This window comes from Rousettus aegyptiacus, unplaced genomic scaffold, assembly GCF_014176215.1.
Source record: "Rousettus aegyptiacus isolate mRouAeg1 unplaced genomic scaffold, mRouAeg1.p scaffold_m13_p_15, whole genome shotgun sequence".
Taxonomy (NCBI): Eukaryota; Metazoa; Chordata; class Mammalia; order Chiroptera; family Pteropodidae; genus Rousettus; species Rousettus aegyptiacus.
This window is the reverse complement of record NW_023416290.1, coordinates 24,560,066-24,583,932: the sequence shown is the minus strand read 5'-3', so window position 1 is coordinate 24,583,932 and position 23,867 is coordinate 24,560,066. Positions and strand designations below refer to the sequence as shown.

The 23,867-nt window shown below is 35.7% G+C and overlaps 1 protein-coding gene and 1 pseudogene across 1 annotated transcript in view; one reads left to right on the top strand and one right to left on the bottom strand.

The window, feature by feature from the left end:
• PRKDC (protein kinase, DNA-activated, catalytic subunit) overlaps nucleotides 1-23,867 on the bottom strand; it is a 194,065-nt gene that overhangs the window by 71,549 nt on the left and 98,649 nt on the right. The window contains exons 42-57 of the mRNA XM_036233299.1: nucleotides 20,652-20,830; nucleotides 18,836-19,004; nucleotides 18,528-18,593; nucleotides 17,354-17,426; nucleotides 16,196-16,338; nucleotides 14,296-14,433; nucleotides 13,969-14,088; nucleotides 11,483-11,626; nucleotides 9,883-10,034; nucleotides 9,134-9,265; nucleotides 7,832-7,943; nucleotides 5,450-5,574; nucleotides 5,219-5,368; nucleotides 3,932-4,105; nucleotides 2,268-2,366; nucleotides 1,015-1,222 (exon numbers count right to left, since the gene is read on the bottom strand). Coding sequence (XP_036089192.1) covers nucleotides 1,015-1,222; nucleotides 2,268-2,366; nucleotides 3,932-4,105; nucleotides 5,219-5,368; nucleotides 5,450-5,574; nucleotides 7,832-7,943; nucleotides 9,134-9,265; nucleotides 9,883-10,034; nucleotides 11,483-11,626; nucleotides 13,969-14,088; nucleotides 14,296-14,433; nucleotides 16,196-16,338; nucleotides 17,354-17,426; nucleotides 18,528-18,593; nucleotides 18,836-19,004; nucleotides 20,652-20,830 — 2,184 coding nt within the window. The remainder of the gene's footprint in view (nucleotides 1-1,014; nucleotides 1,223-2,267; nucleotides 2,367-3,931; nucleotides 4,106-5,218; nucleotides 5,369-5,449; nucleotides 5,575-7,831; nucleotides 7,944-9,133; nucleotides 9,266-9,882; nucleotides 10,035-11,482; nucleotides 11,627-13,968; nucleotides 14,089-14,295; nucleotides 14,434-16,195; nucleotides 16,339-17,353; nucleotides 17,427-18,527; nucleotides 18,594-18,835; nucleotides 19,005-20,651; nucleotides 20,831-23,867) is intronic.
• On the top strand, nucleotides 2,947-3,731 carry LOC107505081 (annotated as a pseudogene).

The following is a 23,867-nucleotide window of genomic DNA, read 5'->3' as shown; positions in this document are numbered from 1 at the left end:
GCAAATGAGAATGTTTCATAAAGGAAGATAAGGAGTATTCCAAGTAAAATAAAAGAACCAACATCACTAATCATCAGGGAAATGCAAATTAAAACCAAGATAAGATATCACCTCACAACTGTTAGAATGGCTATCATCAGGAAGACAAGAAATAAAAAGCAGTGGTTGTGGAGAAAAGGGAACCCTTGTGCACTGTTGGTGGGAATGTACATTGGTGAAACCACTATGGAAAATAGTGTGGCAGTTCCTCAAAAAATTAAAAATAGAACTACCATATTATTACCCAGCAATCCCACCTCTGAGTATTTTTCTGAAGGAAACAAAAACACAAAGTTGAAAAGATATCTGCACCCCCATGTTCAATGCAGTATTACTTATAGTAATCAAGACATGGAAGCAACCTAAGTGTCCACTGATAAATACTGTGTTCATGTATACAATGGAATATTATTTGGCCATAAAAAAGGAAACCCTGCTATTTGTGATAACATGGATGGACCTTGAATGTATCACACTATGAGAAATAAGTCAGATGGAGAAAGACACATACTGTATAGTCTCACTCATATGTGAAGTCTAAAAACAAAAGCTTTGAACTCATAAATACAGAGATAGATTGATGGTTATGAGGGGTGGGGTTGGGAGGCAGGCAAAATGGATCAAGGGGGTCAAAAGGCACAAACCTCTAGTTATAAAATAAATAAGTCATGGGGATGGAATGTATAACATGGTGACTACAGTTAATAATAATGTATTGTATATTTGAAAGCTGCTGAGGTTCTCGCTGCAAGAAAAAAATTTATAACTATGTTTTGTGATGAATGTTAACAAGACTTACTGTGGTGATAATTTATACAAATATTGAATAGTTAACATTGTATACCTAAAATTAATGTCATATTTCAATTATATCTCAATAAAAAGAAAGAAATCCCATTTGGTACTATTAGAAAATGTTTGCTAACAGACAGGGAAAACTTATAATGTTTATTATTATAGAGCCAAGCACTTCACCTGAAATTCGCATTCTGACAGAGGATGCTCAAACACAGGGTTCAGATAATCTGGACTCAGGCTCGTCATTTCAAGTAGAAAATCTGTTGCTAAACTTAAAAAGTGCATTTCTATCTTAGGAGAATATAAAGAATTTAGTGCCAACAATCGGTCCAAGGTTTTTGAAGGTAACCTCGTTTCATGGCTCCAGAAATTTCGAATAATTAATCTGAAAAGCAGAGAAGAAAGCATACTGCTTAGATATTGGCAAATGACAAAGAATGACCTTACATATAGTGTTACATGGAGAAGGCACAATTTTTCATTTATATAAAGCTTAACATAAAGGCAGACCACATTCAAAATTGTATAAACAGTATAATCTGAGTTATAAATAATAGTATGCATTAAAGGAAGGAAATATTCTAAAACTTTAGAATATTTAACAAGATGTGAGAAACTGGGTGACTCTATTTTTATCTCTAATACCTGGGAAGTTTTCAGAGATTAGTATATAAGACTAACTCTTTTGAAACTGAGAAAACACCTTAAGAAATTATATATAATTCGTTACTGCCTTGTTAACTGACTCTAAAAAAAAGTGCCATAAAATATTCCAAACTTAAAACTAGTTAAAAATCCAGTTTAGGCTTTATAATTTATAAATGCTTATGAAATCCAAATATAATTTTTAAAGGCTCAGTGAATTCAAACTTGCATCACAATAAAAAATTAATTGATGTAAAGAATCATACAAAAAGGTAATTAGTACTTGATAAAACACTCATATAAATGACTTAGTACTTGATAAAACACTCATATAAATGACTTAGGAAAGCCATTTCAGAGAACAAGCACCATTCATATTTTCATGTATCATCAACATTATCAATTTCTTCTATTTCTATGGTTTGAAACATTTCTTTCAATGTTATTATGTATTGTGTGACCTCAACTATTTGAGTTAAATGGAAAACATAAAGATTGTCATTATAGATTTTTTCGTTTTGAAATGCTTTAATTCACTGAACTAGCAAGAATAGGTTTAGCCATACCACTTTCTCAACAGTTTCATATTAAAGTAACTTATTAGGATTTTTAAGTCTAATGTGAATTAAAATACATTTTTATTAAACATTACAAATCCAAGATGCAGAGAAAATGCTAATACCACAAATATACTTCTGAAACTGCTGAAAAGTACACAATGCTAGCCTAGAAAGATATCCCTAAATTTATTCATCTGGCCCAGTTATTTCAGGAGGAGCACATACTGAAGCCCAACGTTCTCATCGATCAATCCTTGAATCAATACATCTTTTGCCAACTTAAATATTTCCTGGGAGTCGCCATCTGCTTGACTTTCCGAATCTCTGAGAAAAATAACAAAATAACAAAACATTAACACTCTCTTGTATCACTTCTGTTCAAACCCAGTAACACTGTCCAGAATTAAAAATTTTAAATCTGGCTTTTTCCATGGAACTTCTAATATACTCTGATGTGAATGTATCCCCGACACTCTCCTTTGGTGCCTCCGTGAGCCCATCTGACTGATCACCCCTCCCTCATCCCCAACAACATGAAGGGGCTCAAGTACAGGGACAACAGGTAGGTGGTGGGAGCAGGACTTCAGAGGGTTCCCTTGGAACGCTAAGAGGTCCTAGGATGGGCCCAGATCCCATGGGAACTGGTGTGATGGTGGTCCTGAAGGATAGATATGCCAGCAGAGTTTATTCCTTAATCTTGTTAGAACTTAAAGGGGTAATTATAAAAACAAATTATACTTTTAGCTCAACCAATAATTTCAAGCTCTGAATATTTCCACACATATGTAATGAGTTAAATAAGGGTACATTTCAATATATTAAAATAAACGTTTTAATTATTAACCATGTTAAAAATGTTTTTATTATTTATTATAATCTGTTCCAGATTGCTAAAAGAATACAAATTCTTCCTTAAAAATTCAATACAGTGTAATACAAAATGTAATACAAAATGTGAACGTAGATTCTCGGGTTACCCCTGCAGTGATGCCCCCTAGTCCCACCAATACCACTACTGTGCCCGCCCCCTAGCTTCTTGGCCACAGGATGGGGACGCATGACGATGGGCGTGACTACCTCTTCAAAGTTGTCTTTATCGGAGATTCTGGTATTGGAAAGAGTAATCTGTCTCAATTTACTCAAAATGAGTTTGATCTTGAAAGCAAGAGCACCACTGGAGTAGATTTGCAACAAGCAGCATCCAGATTGATGGGAAAACAATAAAGGCACAGATATGCGACACCCCAGGGCAAGAGCAATATCGAACTACAGTATTAGCATACTATTGTGGAACTGTAGGTGCCTCATTGGTTTATGACACTGCTAAATATCTCACACATGAAAATGCAGAGTGATAGCTCAAAGAACAGAGAGATCATGCTGACAGTAACATTGTTATCATGCTTGCGGGCAATGAGTGATTTGCGTCATCTCAGGATAGTTCCTACAGATGAAGCAAGAGCTTTTGCATAAAAGAATGGTTTATATTCATTGAGACATCTGCTCTAGATTCTACAGATGTAGAAGCTGCTTTTCAGACAATTCTGACAGAGATATACTACACTGTTTTCCAGAAGGAAATGTCACACATGTAAAAATGACATGTCTCCAAGCAACAAAGTGGTTCCTACTGATGTTTCACCAACCACTGAAAACAAGCCAAAGATGCAGTGCTCTCAGAACATATAACGTGTTTCTCTTCTCTTCTAGAAGACTTTGGATAGTTCATTTCCCAGGCCTGAGATTTAAATATATTTGTAATTCTTGTGGTCACTTTTGTGTTTTATTACTTCCTCATACCTAGGGAATTTTCCAGTTAAGTCTTTTGATTTTAGCTTTATAAAATTATCCACTTGTCCCAGAAAGGAAAATGTCAGTGTAGAGCTTACCTGTAATTGTCATGAATCCACATAAGAATATTGTACATTTGTTCCCTACACATTGGGGAAGGATGAGAAATGAATTCTACAACAGGGTTCAGAAGTTCTCGAAGTTCTACTGGTTTCAATTTTGCCATCATCTTATAAATTATGTCCAAACACACTTTCTGTCTTTCATCATCTCTATAATAAGAGAGATTTTTTTAAAAAACACAAACTTAACAATTTTTATTATTATGCTTTCAGATGCGACAGATTAACTTTTTATTTTCCATGCTGTTCATATTTTGTTATAATAGATAATACTACATATACAAAAATTATATTCTTAAAAGTAATTATCCTGGGCTAGATTATTAAAAATGAACAAATTAACTCAATGTGGTATCCTGGATTGGATCCTGGAACAGAAAAAGAACATTAGTGGGAAAACTGGCGAAATCCAAAAATAAAGTCTAGTTTAGTTAACAGTTATGTACTAATGTTCATTTCTTAATTTTGACAAATGTACCGTGATTATGTAAAATGGGGGAACTGGATAAAGGGTAAGAGGGAACTATGTGTACTATCTTTAAACTTCTCTGTAAATATAAGATTATTCCAAAATTAAAAGTTCATTTTTCAAAAACATGAAAATGTCAAACAAAATAGCTAAATATAAAAAAATTTCATGATTTTAAAAATGATTTCAAGTGTTAGGCCACCTCATGTAGTGGGATTAAGCGTAGTCTGGGTCCCTGGCAAGATGTACACCTACTTCCTTGTTGTATATATCTTTTTCTCCTTAAAGCGCTTTACACATAGAAGGTACTCAGTAAAAGCTTAATGAAGATATCAGCACACAATGACATACATTCTTTATCACTGGCACATTACACATTTATCATTATATGAAAATATATACACAGACAAGACTGGAAAAGTGCAGAGAAATAAAAATATTGCAAATGATCAACAGCATTCTTTTTAACATTTACTAGGTGATTGTAATTTTGAAAATGAACAATTTTAACAAAAAAATGGAAGCCTCTTACCTGGCAAAGTAAGTACAAAACTCAAAACCATGCATTTCATACCTGAAAAGAGCCTCAGACAACCCCACAGACGTGCCCTCTCCAAGGTGCCAGGTGAAAGGAGGCAGAAGGGCCAGACTCCACAATCTTTTTTCTTAGATTTAAATTTAACAAATCCATATTTCATGAAAACCTACAAGTTCTTCGAGTTGACGGAGAAAGCTGAACTAATCGACATTTTATGAGTCTGCTGAATGTAAGATGAAGCTGTCTTCCCACTCACCTATGTTTCATGATTTGAATGAAATCCTTGCTCTTTAACTTTAAGTAGAGATCTGTTACTTCGTCTGAACGACACAGCACCACTTCCAGACAGAGAGTCTTCATCACGCCATGAAATTTTGGTAGCAGGAAGAACACAGTGTTCATAAACCTAATCAGTGGACATGGCCAGTGAGTAGGGGGCAGTCTCCACCAACTCCACCACAGACATTCACCCCTACCAACATCTTACCTATCAGCAAGAGGAGGGTAGTTCTTCACAGCTTTGTTCAAGCACGCGATAAATTTGTCCTCCATTGTATTCTGATGTTGCTTCAACTGTTTTATAATCAGTTCACACACAGATTCCTTCAGTATCTGAAAAATTAAGTTTCTTTTCAAATGTAGAAAAATGCAAACTTAGGTTAAGTTTCTGAAAATAGGTTTACCTTGAAGAGTTATGTGAACCCAAGGAAGTGTTCAGTGTTATCATCCGCAATGGTGTACACAAAGTGAAGTGTCAGAGGAGTACCCACAGGTTTGCATTAACCACTGGGAACCACCAGAGGCTCTGGAACCATGAGTTTGGGTGAGTCAGGCAACAGCCATGCATATTTTGTGCTGCTAGCACTGGCAGTGTCCAGCTCATGTGAGATGTCAGATGGATAAAGATCAGTGCTTCCTTCTGACACTGTTCAGCAAATCATCTGGGATGCTGAACTAAAATGAGTGATTAAATACTGTTTAAGATACATTTTATAATGCCAGTGTTCACGTCTCTCGTCAAATATTCATACAAACCAGAATTTTCAAGCAACTCTATCAAAACAGCAGTCCCTATCACTGTCTATCCCTATACCCTACTTTCTCTTGATCACATATTACTACCTACTATGATAGATTTGTGTCTCTTCTCAGCAAATGCCAGCTCCCTGAGGGTGGGGCTGGCCTGGCCTGTCCCCTGGTGTATAACGAGAGCCTAGAGCCAACCAATAAGTACCCAACACATATAAGTGACTAACAAGTGTAAGTGTCAAAGTTATAAAACAATATTAACCTAACAATATGGATAAAACTAGAAGAAAAATGCATGCACATACATACTGATGACTAGAGTCTATGTCTCAGGTGCCAATGCCAAAAGTAGTTTAGTGGTTAGAATATGAGTGATGCTTACTTCTTCATGCTTTACTGTTTCCCAAATTTCTACACAAAATCGATAGCATTCTAGATTCAGAAAAGAACTATGTGAAAGAAGTGTTTATATATTCCTATTATGTAAAAATTTAGGTCAAGAGAAATTGAACTTGGGATCTGTTGTAATTTGCTCCAACTGTTGTGATAAAATTAAGCATGTTATATAAACTGATTCCCAACATTTAAGGACACTAGAATCATGTCATAAAAAAGTTATTCTGAATTTTTAAAATGGTGTATTTTATAAAAATAGCTGGCAATCCTTAAAACAAATAAGTGAAGTCTGATCTTTCCAAAGGGATCTATTTCCTTTTAGTTTGATTTAATTCTTTTAAATCCAAATAAATGTTTAACTGGTGAAATGAACAGAGGTCCAATACACTGTGTTGGGGTAACCTTGGAAGCCTCAGGACCTCCTAACTACCCCTAAGATTCTCCTCATCCGGCCTGACAGTGAGCCTAGTGCAGACCCCACACTCTATCTTTCCTTTCAGGAGAGGAAGTGAACTGGAGATACGTATCTGGTAATCATAAACCTACAGGCAGTTTTTAAAGCCATGAGGCTGAACGATCAGTAAGGAAGCAGTGAAACTGAAGACCAAGATCACAGCTGTGGAGGTGGCCTGGGAAACACATAGCTGAGGAAGGGAGCAGAAGTTGCCCAGGAAGTAGAAGGAGAGCCAAGAGAGTGTCCTAGAACCAATGACAAAAGAGATTGCAGAGGGAGTGATCAACTGAGCCATCGTGGACAGACTGTGACAGAGAAACCTGGCACAGGCATCTTATCACAGCAAGTGACACTGTTTTTGAAGGCTCCAAAACATGTAGCACCTCATTCTATCAATATGCAGTGGGAAAGCAACGGAGCGGTAAACATCATTCCACTACACTATTTATATACACATCTTTAATAACTATATTTTATTGAAAATTATTGTACTCTGATTCTGTACTATGCTTAACAATTCAATTAGGTTCTTCTCACAATCCTGTAAAGTGGGCAGGGAACACAAGACTGAGAAAGGTTCCCTCAGAAGTGACCTCTCTTATTTAGCATCTATCTTATGTCAAAATTGGAAGTGGAGGATTTTCCTGGTTTAACTTAGCCCTAACAGTAACAGGTACCTATTTGAGTAATATTTTCCAAAAGGAAATCCTGAGACTGAGTACAGAGGAATGAAAGTGGGTTAAATACTCATATCCTGACTTTTATAATAAAGAGTAAGTTATCAATATTTAAATGTTTACCAAATTTCCAAGTGTTTTTAAAAAATCCTATGTCCTCTTTAAAAAAACTGAGCACTGTATACAGTAGGAAAGAGTAAAATATTAATAAATGCAGAATGCCCACTTTGATTTCTTACAGTAGAGAGGATATAAATGCCATGACAAATCAAAACTATAAAAGCATTTATTTAAAATTATACAAAACACTCACATGTTTTCTCTCAGTAATATACCGAAGAATAAGGCCCAGAACCTCTGCCGCTGCCACATACACCTCTTTATATTTTATAAAGGACATATTATTGACCAAAGCTTGAAAGTATCTATAACAAATATAGAAAATAAATATGCATAAAATAATCCACTCAGTTGCTTGACAACAATTATAACAATTTTATTCCTTGTGCCATATAAATAGCCCAAATTGAGAAAATATGAAACTTAAAATGTGATCTGAATGATCTGTGCAGATATATATCTGAAGATGTATTTAAGGCTCTGACTTGACCAGGAAGGAACATGAAAGCCAGTTCATCACAGAGGGCCTGCTATATCCCAAAAAAACAAAAAACAAAAAAACTCGCAATGCTGGATATTAAAAAACTATAGTGAAAAAGAAGTTATTATCTAAGATCATGTTTTACTGACTTCCTCTTAAAGCCATCTACTATGACAGAGAAGGACATAAAACAATGAGAAAGAGACTGAGTGTGAGTGCAGTGGCCCCAGATTTTGTGCACAGAGAAGGACTTTTCACTTTCAGCCTCACAGTGGGAAACCAGAGCTCAAAAAGTAGCTTGTCTAAAAATACGCTACTTCCTGATGAATCTGCATTGAGCGACAACAGGCGGCTGGCTGGTAGAGAGGACCAACTACATGGAGCCACTTTTAAAGAAATGGGAAAAGCATAAAAGGGACACGGTGAACTCTATGCAGTAACCATGATATAAACACTGACTTTTCAAAAATCCTAAAATCGTAGGACAATGAAGTACTTTTTGGTGCTGTCAACAAAATTATCTTACTAAAGCCCTTCCCCTTCATACTTAGGGCCTGCAGCTACCCCCACCTATGAAGGGCCCTAATAGAGGAAGAAACAGTGTGGCTGCAGCTAAGCCAAAAAGCACAGTAACATGGCAGGCGGCATGAGGTCCAGGGAGTCCCCCCTTCATGGTCATTACCCTGTAATGAATGGTCTCAAGAGAGCCGAGTTTGCTTTCAGGGGTAAATGTTGAAAATGTCAGTTTAGAAAATAAGAAAGAAAATACTTACTTCTCAAAATGTACGTGAAAATATTGCACTAATTTTTAAAAGCTCACCCTTCCTCATTTACTCTATTAACATATTTCTTCTCCAAAATGATCTCGTAAACCTAATTAATTTTAGGTAGAAATATTTTTAACATGGGTTTTTAGCCCATACATTTATCAAAATTAAACCATAATCCAGTCTATTTCCAATTCAGGAATATTTTAACCTAAAAAGAAATCAAAGCAAAAACTATGACACTTACTTTATACTCTCTATGCCACATACTGGATCGTAGGGAGGCAAGTTATTGGCCATTACAATACCTAATAATTGAATTCCTACTGAATTGTCTTTAGAATTAGGATCTTTACTGGAAAACTTTTCAAATATTAACCTGAAATGTAAACATAAAAGTACAGATTATCATATAATAAAAGAAGAAGGAAGAAGACAAATATAAAATTATCTAGAGCTAAATTTCATGGTAAGAAATACCTTTTCTTTTCCCATATCTAACACCCTTCTTGTTGATATGCCACCCTGTTTGTTCATATCCAGGTTATTCTAGCTTTGGAACAAAGCCAGTTTTATATCTTCCTATAATTATTTGCCCCAATTCTCCCTTACTTGATAGTAAAACCTTGTGAAAGTTTTAGCTGGCCTTGGGCAGTGCTAAAAGAAAGCAGAGAAAAGTCCTGCAGTCCACCCTGTGCTAGTACAGTCAAGGGCAGAGCACATTCCACATGCTCAGTGCTAGAAGAAAGCCAGGGCTGAGTCAACAGACAGGGCAAAGGCTACCTGGAGGTGATGACCTGCCCACAAATGCTTCTAGTGTCAAACTTAGGAGGTCATGATTTTATGAGTAGCAGCAATATACTCTTATAAAAAGATTCTATTTCAAATTATATTACTCCATCATTTCAAGTAATTACATTTCATTGCAATCACTATTTATGACATTCTACATTTAAAAAATTTCTAACGATATTGCAAAATCTAGTAAATTTATACCTGTAAGGAATGGATAAGCAATCCTTCCAGCATTCAACAAGGGTTTTTATAATTTCAAGGTTGTGACTAAACACAGCTCGTCTTTGATGAAAAACATGTTTCATTAGAAAATGAAGCAACCGATTTGCCAACACTTCATCTTTAGGAACCCCCTGAAATGGTAAAGAAATTCTATATTAATATGTAGCATTCCATTCTGAAAAAGCATTTTTAAATCCAAAAGTCTATTTATAAAATAAATGTGACATTTTACTGAGGAATCCAGCTCCTGCTTAGATTTCCAGGTGCAACCACAGGCAGTTACAAAGGCTTTAGTGATAGGCCTCAAAGGGGAAAGCTGCCCTCCCTACACCAGACTGAGAACTCAAACAGTTCACTGCAGTCGGACACTCAGACCCCCTGTCTTGTCATGTTTTCACATATGTGCATTCCCAGCCCAGGCAATTTCACTCCTAGGTCTCTATTCTCTTCAGGCAGCTCTGCTGAAACCTCCTCATGGGGAGAGGTAGGGAAATCCCAAAGACATTCTTGCTCACTCTGACTCAGTACTCAATGATTTTCAACTCCTAGCCCTTGTCTCTTATACTCCTCCCAACCCCAAGGTCCTATAAAACTGCTAGACCCCTTAATTTGCAGATCCCTCAACAGGGAAATGACCCCTAGATTTGTGCTGATCCACTTTGCCCTCGACCAATATGCTGTTCCATGGAGGAAAATAGAACAGGGGAATCAGCAATTCCTCTGTTTTAGCCTCTTTCTTACACTATTGCAATGAGTTGTTTTTGTTTTTGTTTTTATCAAAGGCTTCACTGTGACTTTCGTTTTGGTTTGCTGTTGCTTTAATCAGCTATTCCAATGCCTAAGCAGTTCAGCTCTCTCAAGCTTAGCTAAGCTCTTGACATCTAAATCAATCTTTTCCAATGGTTCCTAAGTTAAACAAAACACTCTTAATTTTTTCATGTTATTAAGCAGACTACAAATTATTTTATCACATTAAAGCTAAGAAATCTAAATTTAATTTGCTGTGAGAGGCACATCCAGACATAAATATATATAAAAGCTCTATGTATGTACATTACGTTTAATAAGAACTGTTCCGAGGATATCTTTACATGAAAACTTTTATACATTATTAGTGCAAATGTTTTCAAATGAACAGGCAAAACTCCAACACACTCTAATCTATACTGGTGAATGTGACAAGTTTGCTTCAGCATAACACAGTGTCACTCATTTGGCAGTCACTTGTTTAGCAATCTCGAACACCATAGATAGTCAATACTCTGGAAGTAGAGAGGCTGGCAAAATAAATGCCAAAAAACCCAGGGGCTTTAATCACAGAGGAGTTTTCATAACCTCACATTCAGGGCCTACTGACATTTATTTGACATATACTCTTAATAAATCAATTATCTAGCTTCCAAGCTCCTAGCAGGTAAAAGCAACAACAAAAAAAATAAATAAACAAACACTGACAGCAGTACCACAGCAATATAACAATTAATACTAAAAATGATGACTCTAAGTCATTAAGAGGAGTTTGAACTATTTATTATATACTCTACTTAGGATATCAACAAAGAACTGATAGACTACTTACTATAGGAGTAGCTAGTCCTGTCCATGAAAGAACAGTAACCACTATCTCAACCACCATATAGTGAATTCCTTCTCCTCCATTGTTTTCGGAAACAACCAGCTGCAGCAAGGGACTAAGCCAGTACTTTGCATAAGGGCGAAAGACCTAGTAGAGAATTTGAAAGTTGAATATCAAATATTGTTTTAATGATTGAAATATTAATCCAGAAACATATCTTCCATCAGCTAAAATTTTATATTATGATGACCTAAATCCAAAACTGGTGTAAATTCCAACAATTACCCTGCTTAATCAGATCAGATTCTCTGTTGAATGCTCTCTTCATGGGCCCCTGAAACCTCGATTCAATGGAAATAGATTTATTATTGATGTTTTCTTTGCTTAAAATCTTTCTGATATAACTACGTTCATAGAAATCAAAATTAAAATATTCTATATCGAATTTATCCTATATGAATAACATGTAGCTTTAGAGAATTCGTATTTTATTTTATGCCAATGCAGAGAGTATATGAAAAATGAGAATATGCAAATTAGGTGGGTGCATGTGGCTAATTTTTTTTCATTTCTTCCTGTATTATGGAGGTCAGTCTGTTATAGATTTAACATACCCAATACTCTGAAATCTAAATAAAATGTATCTATATACTAAAATTCCATTTAGTTCATTTTAGAAATTGCTATTTTGATTCAAAAAGGCAGACTAAAGTATAATTCAAGCTATCTCCTTAACTTTTGTCACCTTTTTTAAAAAATGTTTTCTCAGGGATTTCTCATCTACTTTCACTGCTTAAATCTATGTGGTCTCAAGTCTTTTTTATGCACCTCCATTAAGTAAAAAAAATTTTGAACACTCTCCATTTTATACCTATTGGTTTCTTTGTAAATTATAAATACAAACTTATTTATTATTAAAATATAACAAATAGATAAATTTAAAGGATGAAATTTTTTAAATAAATGTAAATAAAAATTCTAATCTTTCTTCCATAAAACAACAGACTGTCTTGAACATCTCCTTCTAGAAACCAATGCCCTGATCATTTCAGAGCCCCATATATGCACAATGCTCCAGGGACATCTCTTAGTGATGTCTCAGAGGCACCTCACATCTACACATGTAAACGAATTCAGCAGGCTTCTGTGTCAAACTACACCCCCACACCCAGCCTACCAAGAAATAACCCAAAACACAAAAACACCGGTTCCTTCTTTGCTAGCCATCAAGTCAGTACTTACAGGAATGTGTGCTAGAAATCACATGTAACCCTAAATGTTTGAGTTGAACTGAGTTCCCTAAAAGAATATTGAAGTCCTAATTTCCAGTACCTGTAAATGTGATCTTATTTAGAAATGGAATCTTTGAAGACTATCAAGAGAGGTCACTGAGGGCCCCTAATCCAATAAGTATCCTTATTAAAAGGGTAAACTTGTACAAATGAGATTCAGAGAGGAAAGACAATGTGAAAGCTCATGGAGAAGACTATCTACATGCTGAGAAATACCGGAGGCCACTATAAACTGGAAGAGAGGCCTGAAACAGATTCTCCCTCAAACCTTTCACAAAGAACCAACCCTACCAACACCTCGACCTCAAACTTTTGGCTTCCAATTTGTCGCTTAAGCCATCCAGTTTTGTGGTACCTCTGATACTGCAGCCCTAGGAGTTAGAAACCAGGCATGACCTTGAGAAACACAGGCCCTCCTACAGTCTCAGGTCAGCCCTCTCGACCATCTCCCAACAGCCTTGTGGCCTTTGGCTCACATTTGCAGTGTTGCCTAAAAGGACCTTCGTGGAGCCACATGGATCATGTCACTCTACCTAGCACCCTTCAGTGGCTCTGTACCAGTCAACAAATAGGCTGGGCCCTTTGTATGGACCTGAAAGCCTGGCTCAGCTCATCTGCCACACAGACATGTAGTTACACCATTTACACTTTTCTTCTGGACCATGTAACCACGGTCTGTGTATTCAGTGCAGACATGCTTGGCTCTCTCAGGGCCCATCTCTGCTAACACTGTTGCTTCTATGCAAAATGTAAACTTTCACTGCTACTTTACAACATTTAGCTCAAGGGCTCTCTTGAATGTCTATCCTAACTCCCACTGGTGGAGGATGCTCCTCCCTAACACAGTATTGTATGTAGACCAACTGATAAATTCAGCAACTATCTGAGTTGGCTTTTTTCATAGAGAGTTAACGGGAATAATTTTACCACCTGTTCTACTACTATTAACCAAGAAGGTTGGCAGCCATAACAAAGTTATGTACTTATAAAAAGATCACTTTTAACTCAACACAAGTTAATTTACATGTTTTAAAAGAAAATGATACAAGAATGATGTTGAACAAATACATATAATTGGCTAATTTATTCAGAGAACAAAAATATTATGCTCTGTTCCTTTACATCTTTCTTTGTTGTGGGTTTTTAAATAGATGCACATAACTGCAAATATGTTTAAAGAAATAATAAATGACTTACTTCTTCTGTATTAATAACTAGCTTGGCTATGAAGAGACGAATATTTAATGACACCGATGGATTCCCTAGTTTGTCATGAAGAAATTTCATCCAAGGAGGAAGATTTCTTGGCACTGAACCCTAAAATGATACACTCAAAATTACCTTAAAAAGCAGAATATAATAACTTCATATTTTGAGACAAGGGTGACCAAGTAAAACATGAGCAACAAAATCATGTTTATCTGACATGGAATTTGATTTAGTCTTTGATATTAAATGTTCACTTTTAGTATGATACCAATGAATAATATTAAGTGAGACAATATAAGATTAGCGAAAAAAGACCTCTTCTTCTTTAGGTAGGATTTGATTTCTTTGCATGTGCTTAATCAGGGCTGTCATGGTTGCCATACATTCATGTTGATTGAGTTCATCCATCTCTAATTCTAGGATATCATCTTGAATAACGGGGTCTTTATGCTCCTATGAAAAGGGAAGAATCAGATTATGCAGAGTACAATTAAAATTTCAGTGTACATAATATTCTGATTTGGGGTATAATGCCATGAAACACACACTTAGGTAACAATGATAATTTGGTAATAACATCAAACACACATGCTTTCTTATTAAACACCTAAAAAAATAAACAGGACCTCATGCCTTCCTACATTCTAGATATATATTTCCCATCTGACCCTTGTGTATATTGTCACTCCCTTGGGGTCACACTCAGGTCATAGCATCCATGCACACATGTGCTGCTTTGTACAAACAGCAAGATATTTTCAAATGTGTCTTGGAGGCCCCAGAAGCCTCAATACCTTGAGAGTAATAACCTTAGTTGCCACTTTATGGAGAAAGTGCAGCTACTGAAGTATAGTTAGTTATAAGATATGTGGTTGCCTATTTTTTTTTTCTCAGTAAACTGAAAAAAAGTTTTTCTCTGAAAATCTTTGTAAAGTCCTTAATTTGTGTTGAAATTCTAATCAATAGAACAAAACTTTATAAGTATTCTTGATTCTAAAATATTCTGAGAAAATACAGCAGTGATAATCATTTTATAAATGTAATGAACTGAGGTTCGACATATACACACAGTAAATTTTATGCACACACATACGCATACACACACATAGGGATGAACAATTTGTCTGGTATTTTCTAGCACAGATCATTTCCAGGAAAAATAGACTTAGAGAAAATTTTTGGACAATTACTAAGTACTTACAGAGATAGAATAGAAAGAGGAATAAAAATAGTCCTAGATAATTTCTGTAATTCTGTCTGCCCTGGTGACAAAAACAATTCCAGAATATCACTTCCCTAGATGGGCAGTATTTGGAAACATAGCCTTCTTAAAACTGCTGTGCCCACAGTCTATCTCCCAAATATAATGCATAATTTCTATAAGATCGAGGTCTTAAAAATAATAGGAAATGGTGTTATATTTTAGTAACAGCAGGACTAAATAACACTGAAACAATAAATTTCATGCACAATCAGGGTTACATGAGACAATAAAAAAATCAGTAAGCCATAAAATCAATCACAGTAATCTTAATGTTAAAGGATTAATTATGTTATTTGACTGTATTCAGATCTACTCAACAATGTTTTTACTCAGAATCACTGTATCTCAAGATGCTGCTCACAAGGACCGAATGAATCTGAAACTGGAGACTCATGCAATCAGATAGAAGGCATGAGTAGTGAACCCAAGATCCCTTGCTATAAATGGCCTATTAATAAAAATTCACCGAACAGTGCAACCATTTTTTTTTATTACCCAGCACAGATGATCTCAGTGAAAGAACTATTGAATGGTCTTCCCTTTGAAGCATTCATTTAAAAAGAGAGGAACCAACTTTAGGGGCAACATAAAGCATAGTAGATGTTCAATAAGTGCTTGCTAATGTTTAATGGAACCTTCTACATAAAAGAATCCTTTCAGAAAACTGGTCCCTCTCAGTTCCATCAGAACATATTTTTATTTTGATAAAACTCTTATGAACCAGCTCGACAAAATATGTAAAGTAAGAAGTAAATTATAGTCAAGCTCAACTTTAAAAATATGTTATTCCTCGTTCCTCTTTCTCAGGCTGGGACTTGGATCTTGGAAAACTCTCCAAACTAATACTGTTCTCTGAAGACTACTGACAGAGAAGTGGCTTTCTCTGTAACAAGGAAGCCCTCTTCCTTTACAAATGCTAATAATATTCTTTAACATGTAAAATGTGATCACCCGTCTTCGAAAAGGACCAGTGGTAGATTTAGGGTCTTGGTATGAATAGCTCTGAACTCCAGTTGAGAAATCAAATTGACTCATTTCCTCACTTAGGCTACTGTCTGCCAAATATGACAAGGAAGATATATAATGAGGACCACCTGAAATAGAAATAAAAAGAAAACACATTTATTCAATGTATTAAAAAATGTATTTCTCTAAGCTCGAATGACATTAAAAGAATACTGTTAGTTAAAGCTTTTCATGAAGCTTATGATTCTCAACTCATATCCAGATTAACAAGGCAAAAAGGAAATAAGGAAAAGATCGCCTTTTGTTCTTCTCATTATTGACAAGTTATTTGCTATTGTCATAGACAAAGAAATTAAGTTAAACTGGATCCAAGTTTTGAATATGATATTAAAAGAATTTCTTTTTATTTAAAATTTTTATGATGTACATTTTGCCCATAAAGTTTAACATAGGTGTGGGAAAAGATATAACTGAAAAATAACATCTTAAATACATAAGAGACTTGGAAAACTGGTCCAAAAGTTATCCTCAAACTGAGAAAACAAAGCTACGCAGAAAAATTAAGCAGAAAATTGAAACAAGGAGTATCTGGATGGAGAAAAGTTTAATTTTAAGTAGAGGTCAGGGGGAATGTCCTTCAGGAGATGGCATTAAATAAAATGTCATGAACCATGCTGCTATCCGGGCCGTTTATTCCAGGCTGAGGGAGTATCTCATGCAAATGCCCAGAGGCAAAGTGAGCCAGTCCTACAGGCACAGGTAGGAGGATGGGCAGCTTGAGCAGCTCTGTCTTGAGGAAGGTGGGAGATGATACAGGCTTTGGGGCAGAGAAGTGGCAGGATGGGACCGTATTTTAACATAGATTTTTAAATAACATACATACATAATAATCTATATACAAACAAATATCAAGGTTATGTTATATATTTTTTAAAAAGTATACCATGTCTGAGCCCCCTTTGGCCACTTAGAGATCTTTCTATGCAATAAAAGTTTAATTACATTTCTTTCAAGATACAATTCAATTGATCACTTAAAAAAACTTCAAACTCAATTTCAATGTTTTAGGGTATTTAGATATTTTCCTTTATGTAACAAATACCAATCATCAGAATCTTTCTCATCATGTTCAAAACATCCTACCTGAATCCCCATTTGCTGCTTCCCTGGCTTCTTTCCTAATTTCAATGTACCTTTTCTTTCTTTCCATAGGAACCTATGAGGCAGAACAAATATACAATTTAAAACTTTAGAATCATGGTTAGATGTATTCTATTTATTAGCAATCTGGCAAAGACCCCAAAATTAATTATTAAATTTTTAAACAAAACTTTTATCAAACTTAAAAACATTAAAAAATATCCACAAGGAAATATCCTTTAAGGAAAGCTTTTCCCAAATTCCCACGGAACCCCAGAGGAGCCCGTGCCTCCCTCTCTGGGCTCTGGGACACAACATGTGCTAAGCTCTAACAGCCACATGCCTGGATTACCAATAATTTGTACTTAACCTGTGAGCCTCAGTTTCCTCAACTATATGGTTATGATATATTACAGCACCTTATGGTGCTGTTGTGAAGTTTAGAAGTAACATATAGCAGGTGTCTGAATGCTTAGTTAACCAGTGTTTTGTTTTTTAGTTCTTTGAACGTGTGCCTAGAAAAAAGTTACCAATCTTGTGCCAAAAGGGAACAATGCTAAAAGCGACCATTTATATGAACTGGTGAACCACTAAGACGTGGTCAAGGTCAATAGTTGTGAAGAGGTACGTGAATGGCAGCTCCTGGCCCAACCTCACATTTCCAATGGGCTGGGAAAGACTGCATCCACACTCTTTCCACCAATTGCTTAGGCTGATATATCAAACATAGCTTGGCTAAAATCAAGCTCGTCACATTTGCCAGAGCAAGTTTTGCAATTATCCCCATGACCGCTGTACATGGCACCCCATCATCTTGCCAAATAACCCAACCAAGGCCACAGGGTCATAATTCTGTACCCAATGGATTGCAATTTCATTGACCAGAGGAATTTACTCAGAAAACAACTGCTAGAATTTGTCCTAACAGCTCCTTTTACTGGCATACTTTTCCTTTACTAGTCAAGAAAGGGAAAAATCGAGTTTGATGAATTTCGTTATAGTTGCCTTTTTGTTGTAGTTGCCTCAGATTGAAATACTGGAACCTGCCAGTTTTTGTAGTTCAAAGCAGACTTGAATACTGGAAATTTAATATGTTGGTATAATGTATATCTTTCTCTATAAACACTTGGTAAGATTTTTTTTAAACTTAGAAACAGCATTGAAAAATTTTACTCACCTCAACTTCTACAGGAAATGTATAGCAGCGCTTCAGGTCTATCAGATTTTCAAAAATAAGCAAGTTCTGTGAATCCAAAGAATCACATAAAAATATCTGAATAGTGGAGTCCTTAATACTGATGCTACTACAAAAATGATGCTACTTACTAACTGATTGAGAAGCACTTCAGCTTTATATATATGAGGAACTAAAAGAACTACATCTATAATAATATGATACAAATTACAATATAACTTTAATTGATGTAATCTAATTTTTGAAATCCTATAATGACAATAACAGTATACACCCAAGGAATGGCTTACCTTTTCTGGTTTTTCACTAAACAGAAAACCTTGGTAAAATTTTAATTCGTTGAAAACACAGCAAATAACAGAAATGGCGCAGTTGTATGCAGCACAATGGTAAAGTCTCCTCCTCTCCAGCAACTGATTCTCACCAGCCATGTTCTCTGTAAATGCATCATAACACAATCTGAAATGTAGATGAAGTAAAAAATTAATTTGTGTAACAGGGAAATCATTGCTCAAGTTCAACAATGCCAGATAACAGGATCTCAATTCAGTTCAGCCTTTTCTGAGTGTCAGGTTTGTGCCCAACATAGTACTAGGCACTGGGAACAGCAGACTAGCAAGTCACTGTGCCCATACACATCTCAAGGCAAAGGTCATGTCCATGGTTTTCATCATACTGCAGTAATCACAGTGATAGGAACAAGCACAGTAAAGTTAGAGATGGAAGCAAGGAGGACAGAAGTAGTTCAGCCTCAGGAGCCAAAAAAGGTTTTAAGACAAAAACCAGAGTTTCAAATTATAAATTAGCCCAAGAAAAAATGTACACAGGCATTGTAAATTATTATCACTTATAAAAAGGGAGAAGCCACATGGTATATTCAGAGGATGAAATGAGCAGCGCCTAGCAGTGAGTGAAAAGTACAGAGCATTGCATTCCTGGAAGAGCTTGTCTACCATACTAAGGAGCTTGGACTTCATATTATAGGACAAGGTCACCAAACTATGCCCTGGTGATCAACTATTTTTGAAAATAGTTTTCTTGGAATATAGCCATGCCCATTAATTTACATAGTGTTTGTGGCTGTTTCACAGTATAGTGTGGTAGTTGCAACTGAGACCAGATGGCCCGCAAACCCAAAAGTAGTTACTATCAGGCTCTTTGCAGAAAAAGTTTGTCTACCGTACTACTGAAGATGGAAGGGTTTTAGACAGAGAAGTTAAACAATCAGATTCGTATTACAGCTGTATTATTATTATTATTATTATTATTATTATTATTATTATTATTATTATTATGGCAGCACTATGGAAAACTGAGAAAGACAAGCCTAGGAGCAGGAGAATTATAAAGGATAATGCAGTAGTTCAGCAAAGAACACCAGATGCTACAACGAGGCTATATGAAGGCGGAATGAAATAAGGCCACTGGTTTAAGAAATACTGAGGAGATAAAATCTACCCAATCTGCCAACCACTAGGGTATGCATCAAGGTTGGAGAGATGAAGATGAAGGAGGAATAAAATACAATTCCCAAGTCTCTTGTTTATGCAAATGAGTGAACGGTGATGTCATTCACTGAAGAGGTAAAGACTAGGAGACCAGGAAAGTAACAATCCATTTGTTCTAAGTATGCAAAATGAGACGTGGCAGAATATCTACTGAGAAGAAACTTCATTATAAGGCTGGTTTTAGAGAAAATGTATTTGATTACTTTGTTTTTTATACAATACCTGCTTAAAGGCATTTTTAGGCTCCTTTTAATTTCAAATGATGGTCAGAAAAATTAAAATACACTAATCCCGTCTGTAAATCATTCCACTAAATCATTCCACCAAAAATATATAAATTAAGGGGGAAAATAGTAGGATAAACAGTAAAAGAAAAAAAATGATTTTTGTTCTTTATGAAAGATGTGTATAGAATAAAACTTGTTATCCAACAATATTCTAAATTAAAGCCCATCTAAGTAGTCTGTACATACAAAAAACCAAGAAAGTTATATTCAGTAAACAAACGTAAATACTTATTCACATTATATACATGCTTAAAAATATATGTATCGAAAACATTAAATCAAATACAACCCAAAATTAACTAAAACCTTACTTAATAAGTGTCTTTGTAAGTTCACTTCCTTCTGTAATACATGAGCCATGGAAAACTTGATTAATTTTGGATTCCTTTGAGTGAACATCATCTTTTGGAAGACGAGAATACATCACATCTAGCATCTTATAATAGCCCATCTTCTTGATGATTTGAGTCTCAAAGGTAGATTCGTTTAACTAAGAAAAAGTAACAAATGATTATCTTTGGTCTTATTTAACATGAAAATATTTATGGAATATGTCAAATTTAATACTCAATACCATTAACACAAAAAGTAATTTTAACAAAGATATTAAATCACTTTAATAAGAGATAACCCAGGGTCTAAAATGTGGAAATAAGTATTAATGTGTTATATTGAGTGAGACAGGATTAATGCACAATGTCCAAAGAGTGAGCTTAGGGTATGAGTATACAACCTTTGCATAAAATCTTATTGAAAGTATGATAATAGCAGGTGAAAATTCGATTTTTAAAAAAACAAAATTTCAACTATGTATATCTCCACTGACTATGTACTATTTGAGTATTTACAATATTCTTCACAGCATCAGGAGGCTGAATGATGCCCCTACCCCCAAAGATATCCACGTTCCAATCCCTGAAACTCGTGAAAATATCTTCATAAAGTAAAATGGCACTTTATAAATGTTATTAATAGGGAGTTAATTCTGGATTGTTTATGTGGACCCAAAATAAAACCACATGTAACCTTGTAAAAGGGGTAAAGAGAGAGAGCAGATTGATAGAAACAGGCAAAGTGGCAATGGAGGCAGAGACTGGAGCGATATAGCCACGAGTCAAGAAATGCAAGCAACCACTAGAAGCTTGAAGATGCAAGGAATGAGTACTCAGGGGCAAGTGTGACCCTTGCAACACACTGAGTTCAGCTCAGTGTAACTGATTTTGGACTTCTGGCTTCCAAAACTGTGAGAGAATAAATTTCTATTGTTCTATGGCATCGAGTTTATGGTAATGTTACAGCAGATTCATGAAACTAATCTATATTTTGGTACCAAGAGTTGGGGACTGCTAAAACAAATGCCAAATATATAAAAGGGCTTTGAAATTAGATGATGGGTAGAGGATAAAAGAATTTTGTCATATGTGACAGAAATAGCCTAGGTTACCTTGGAGAGATTGTTGGTAGAAATTCTGACATTAAAGGCAGGGCTCAGAAGGAAGTGAAGAGCATGAGAGAGAAAGCCAATATTGTTTTAAAGAATATGTCAACCATCATAAACATCTTTCTGGTAGAAATATGGACATCAAAGTACTTGCTGGTGAGGTCTCAGAAAGAAATAAAAAACATATTTTTGCAAACTGAAGGAAATGGGATCCTTGTTATAGTGGTAGAAAACTCAGCTGAATAGTATTCTATAGTTGTGCAGAAAGCAGAACTTGTAAGCTATACAATTTAATATTTAGTGGAGAAGATTTACCAACAAATTAGTAGAAGGCACAGCCTGATTCTTTGATGCTTATAATAAAATCTGAGATATAAGAACTCTTAGGCAAAAAGAAGCAGAACTTGATCATTTGGAAAATTCTCAGCCTATCCAGATTGTAAAAGATGCTAATATTTAGGAGATTCACTGGATAGAAGACCAAGGGTGTGGCTAGACAATCTGTGGCTAATGCTGAAAAAATTAAGTATGTGAGGGTGGCTCCATAGTGTAGTGGTTAGCACGTCTGCTTTACACACAGAAGGTTCTGGGTTCGCATCCCAGGTAGAGCCATGGACCATACCCCAGGTGTGCCAGGCCCTGGTGCGTGCTGCGAGCATGTGGGAGGAGACACCCTGCCTTCAGAGATCCAGTTCTTAAAAGGAAAAGGTAACATCCATAAGTCAGGGGTAGAAGGGGGGGGGGGACGGGAATTAAAGAGGGGGAAAAAAAAATTAAGTATATGACTCACGGGTGCCCTCAATCATTTCAGCAGAAGCCAGGAATAGAGATGAAATTATCTAGCAGATATCAGTGGATGTTTCTCTTTTTCTATTGGAGTAAATCTCCAGAAATACGTAAGAGAATTACAAGGTTTTTGAGAATGTTATACCAGAGAAACATTTCTACATGAAATGAAAAAAGGCTACTGTACTCCCAAAATTCTTCAAGCAAGATATACATTGATAAAATACTCAGCTGCAAACAAATGCTATCCTTCAAGAAAAAAGAATGACTCCATGGATGAAGCCTTTGGTCCAGAGGACAGAGCATCAGGCCACAGGGCATTATTCTCGGGTTTTGAAACCTAATAGAATTTGCCTGGCTTAATTTTGACATTTCTTTGAAATACTAACTCCTTTCTTACCTCAATTTTCTCTTTTTTAAAATAGAAATGTCTGTAATTGTCTTCCTACGCCAGTCCCACCACTGTGTAATGGAAGCAAATAATTTGTTTCCTAGTTTCATAGGTCAGATGGAGAGAACTTTGCCCCAAGAGGGATCATACCCAGAATCCCACCCATACCATATTTATACGATTTAGATGGTGAGATTTGGGTCAGTTAATGATATTTAAATGAGATTTTGGGCTTAAAAGTTGATATTTTAATGAATTTAAACTTGGGGGGATGTTGGAATAGGATAAATCTAGTCTGCAAGTGGAAATATTTGGGCAGGTGACTTGTACTAAGCTGAATAATAGCCTCAAAAAATATCCATGTTTTGATCCCTGAAACCTGTGACTATTACCTTATACGACCAAAAAAAAAAAAAAAAATTATATAGATGGAATTAAGTAAATGATCCCAAGATGGGGAGATTAAGGAGGCCCTATATGCAATCACATATTTATAAGATGGAGGCAGAAAGAGAGATTAGACAAAAAAGGAGGAAGCAATGTCATCACATAAGCAGAAACAAGAGTGATGTAGCTATAAGCCGAATGCTGGCAGACTATAGAAGCTGCAAGAGGCAAGGAATAGATTTTCCTATAGAGCCTCCAAAGCAAGCGCAACCCTGGCAACACCCTGATTTCATCCCAATGAAACTGATTTCTGACCTGGCCTCCAAAACTATGAGAGAACAAATTTGGTTGCTATAAGCCACATTTGTGGTAATTTATTATAGTAGCTTCAGGAAACTAATGCAGATCCTATGTAACCACAGGCTGTTATCTAAATACGGAGGTAGTTTGGAGAAATATGGCAGACTGAGAGATATCCCCTGATCTCGATCCTTGAAACAACAATAAGCTGAACATCTAAAA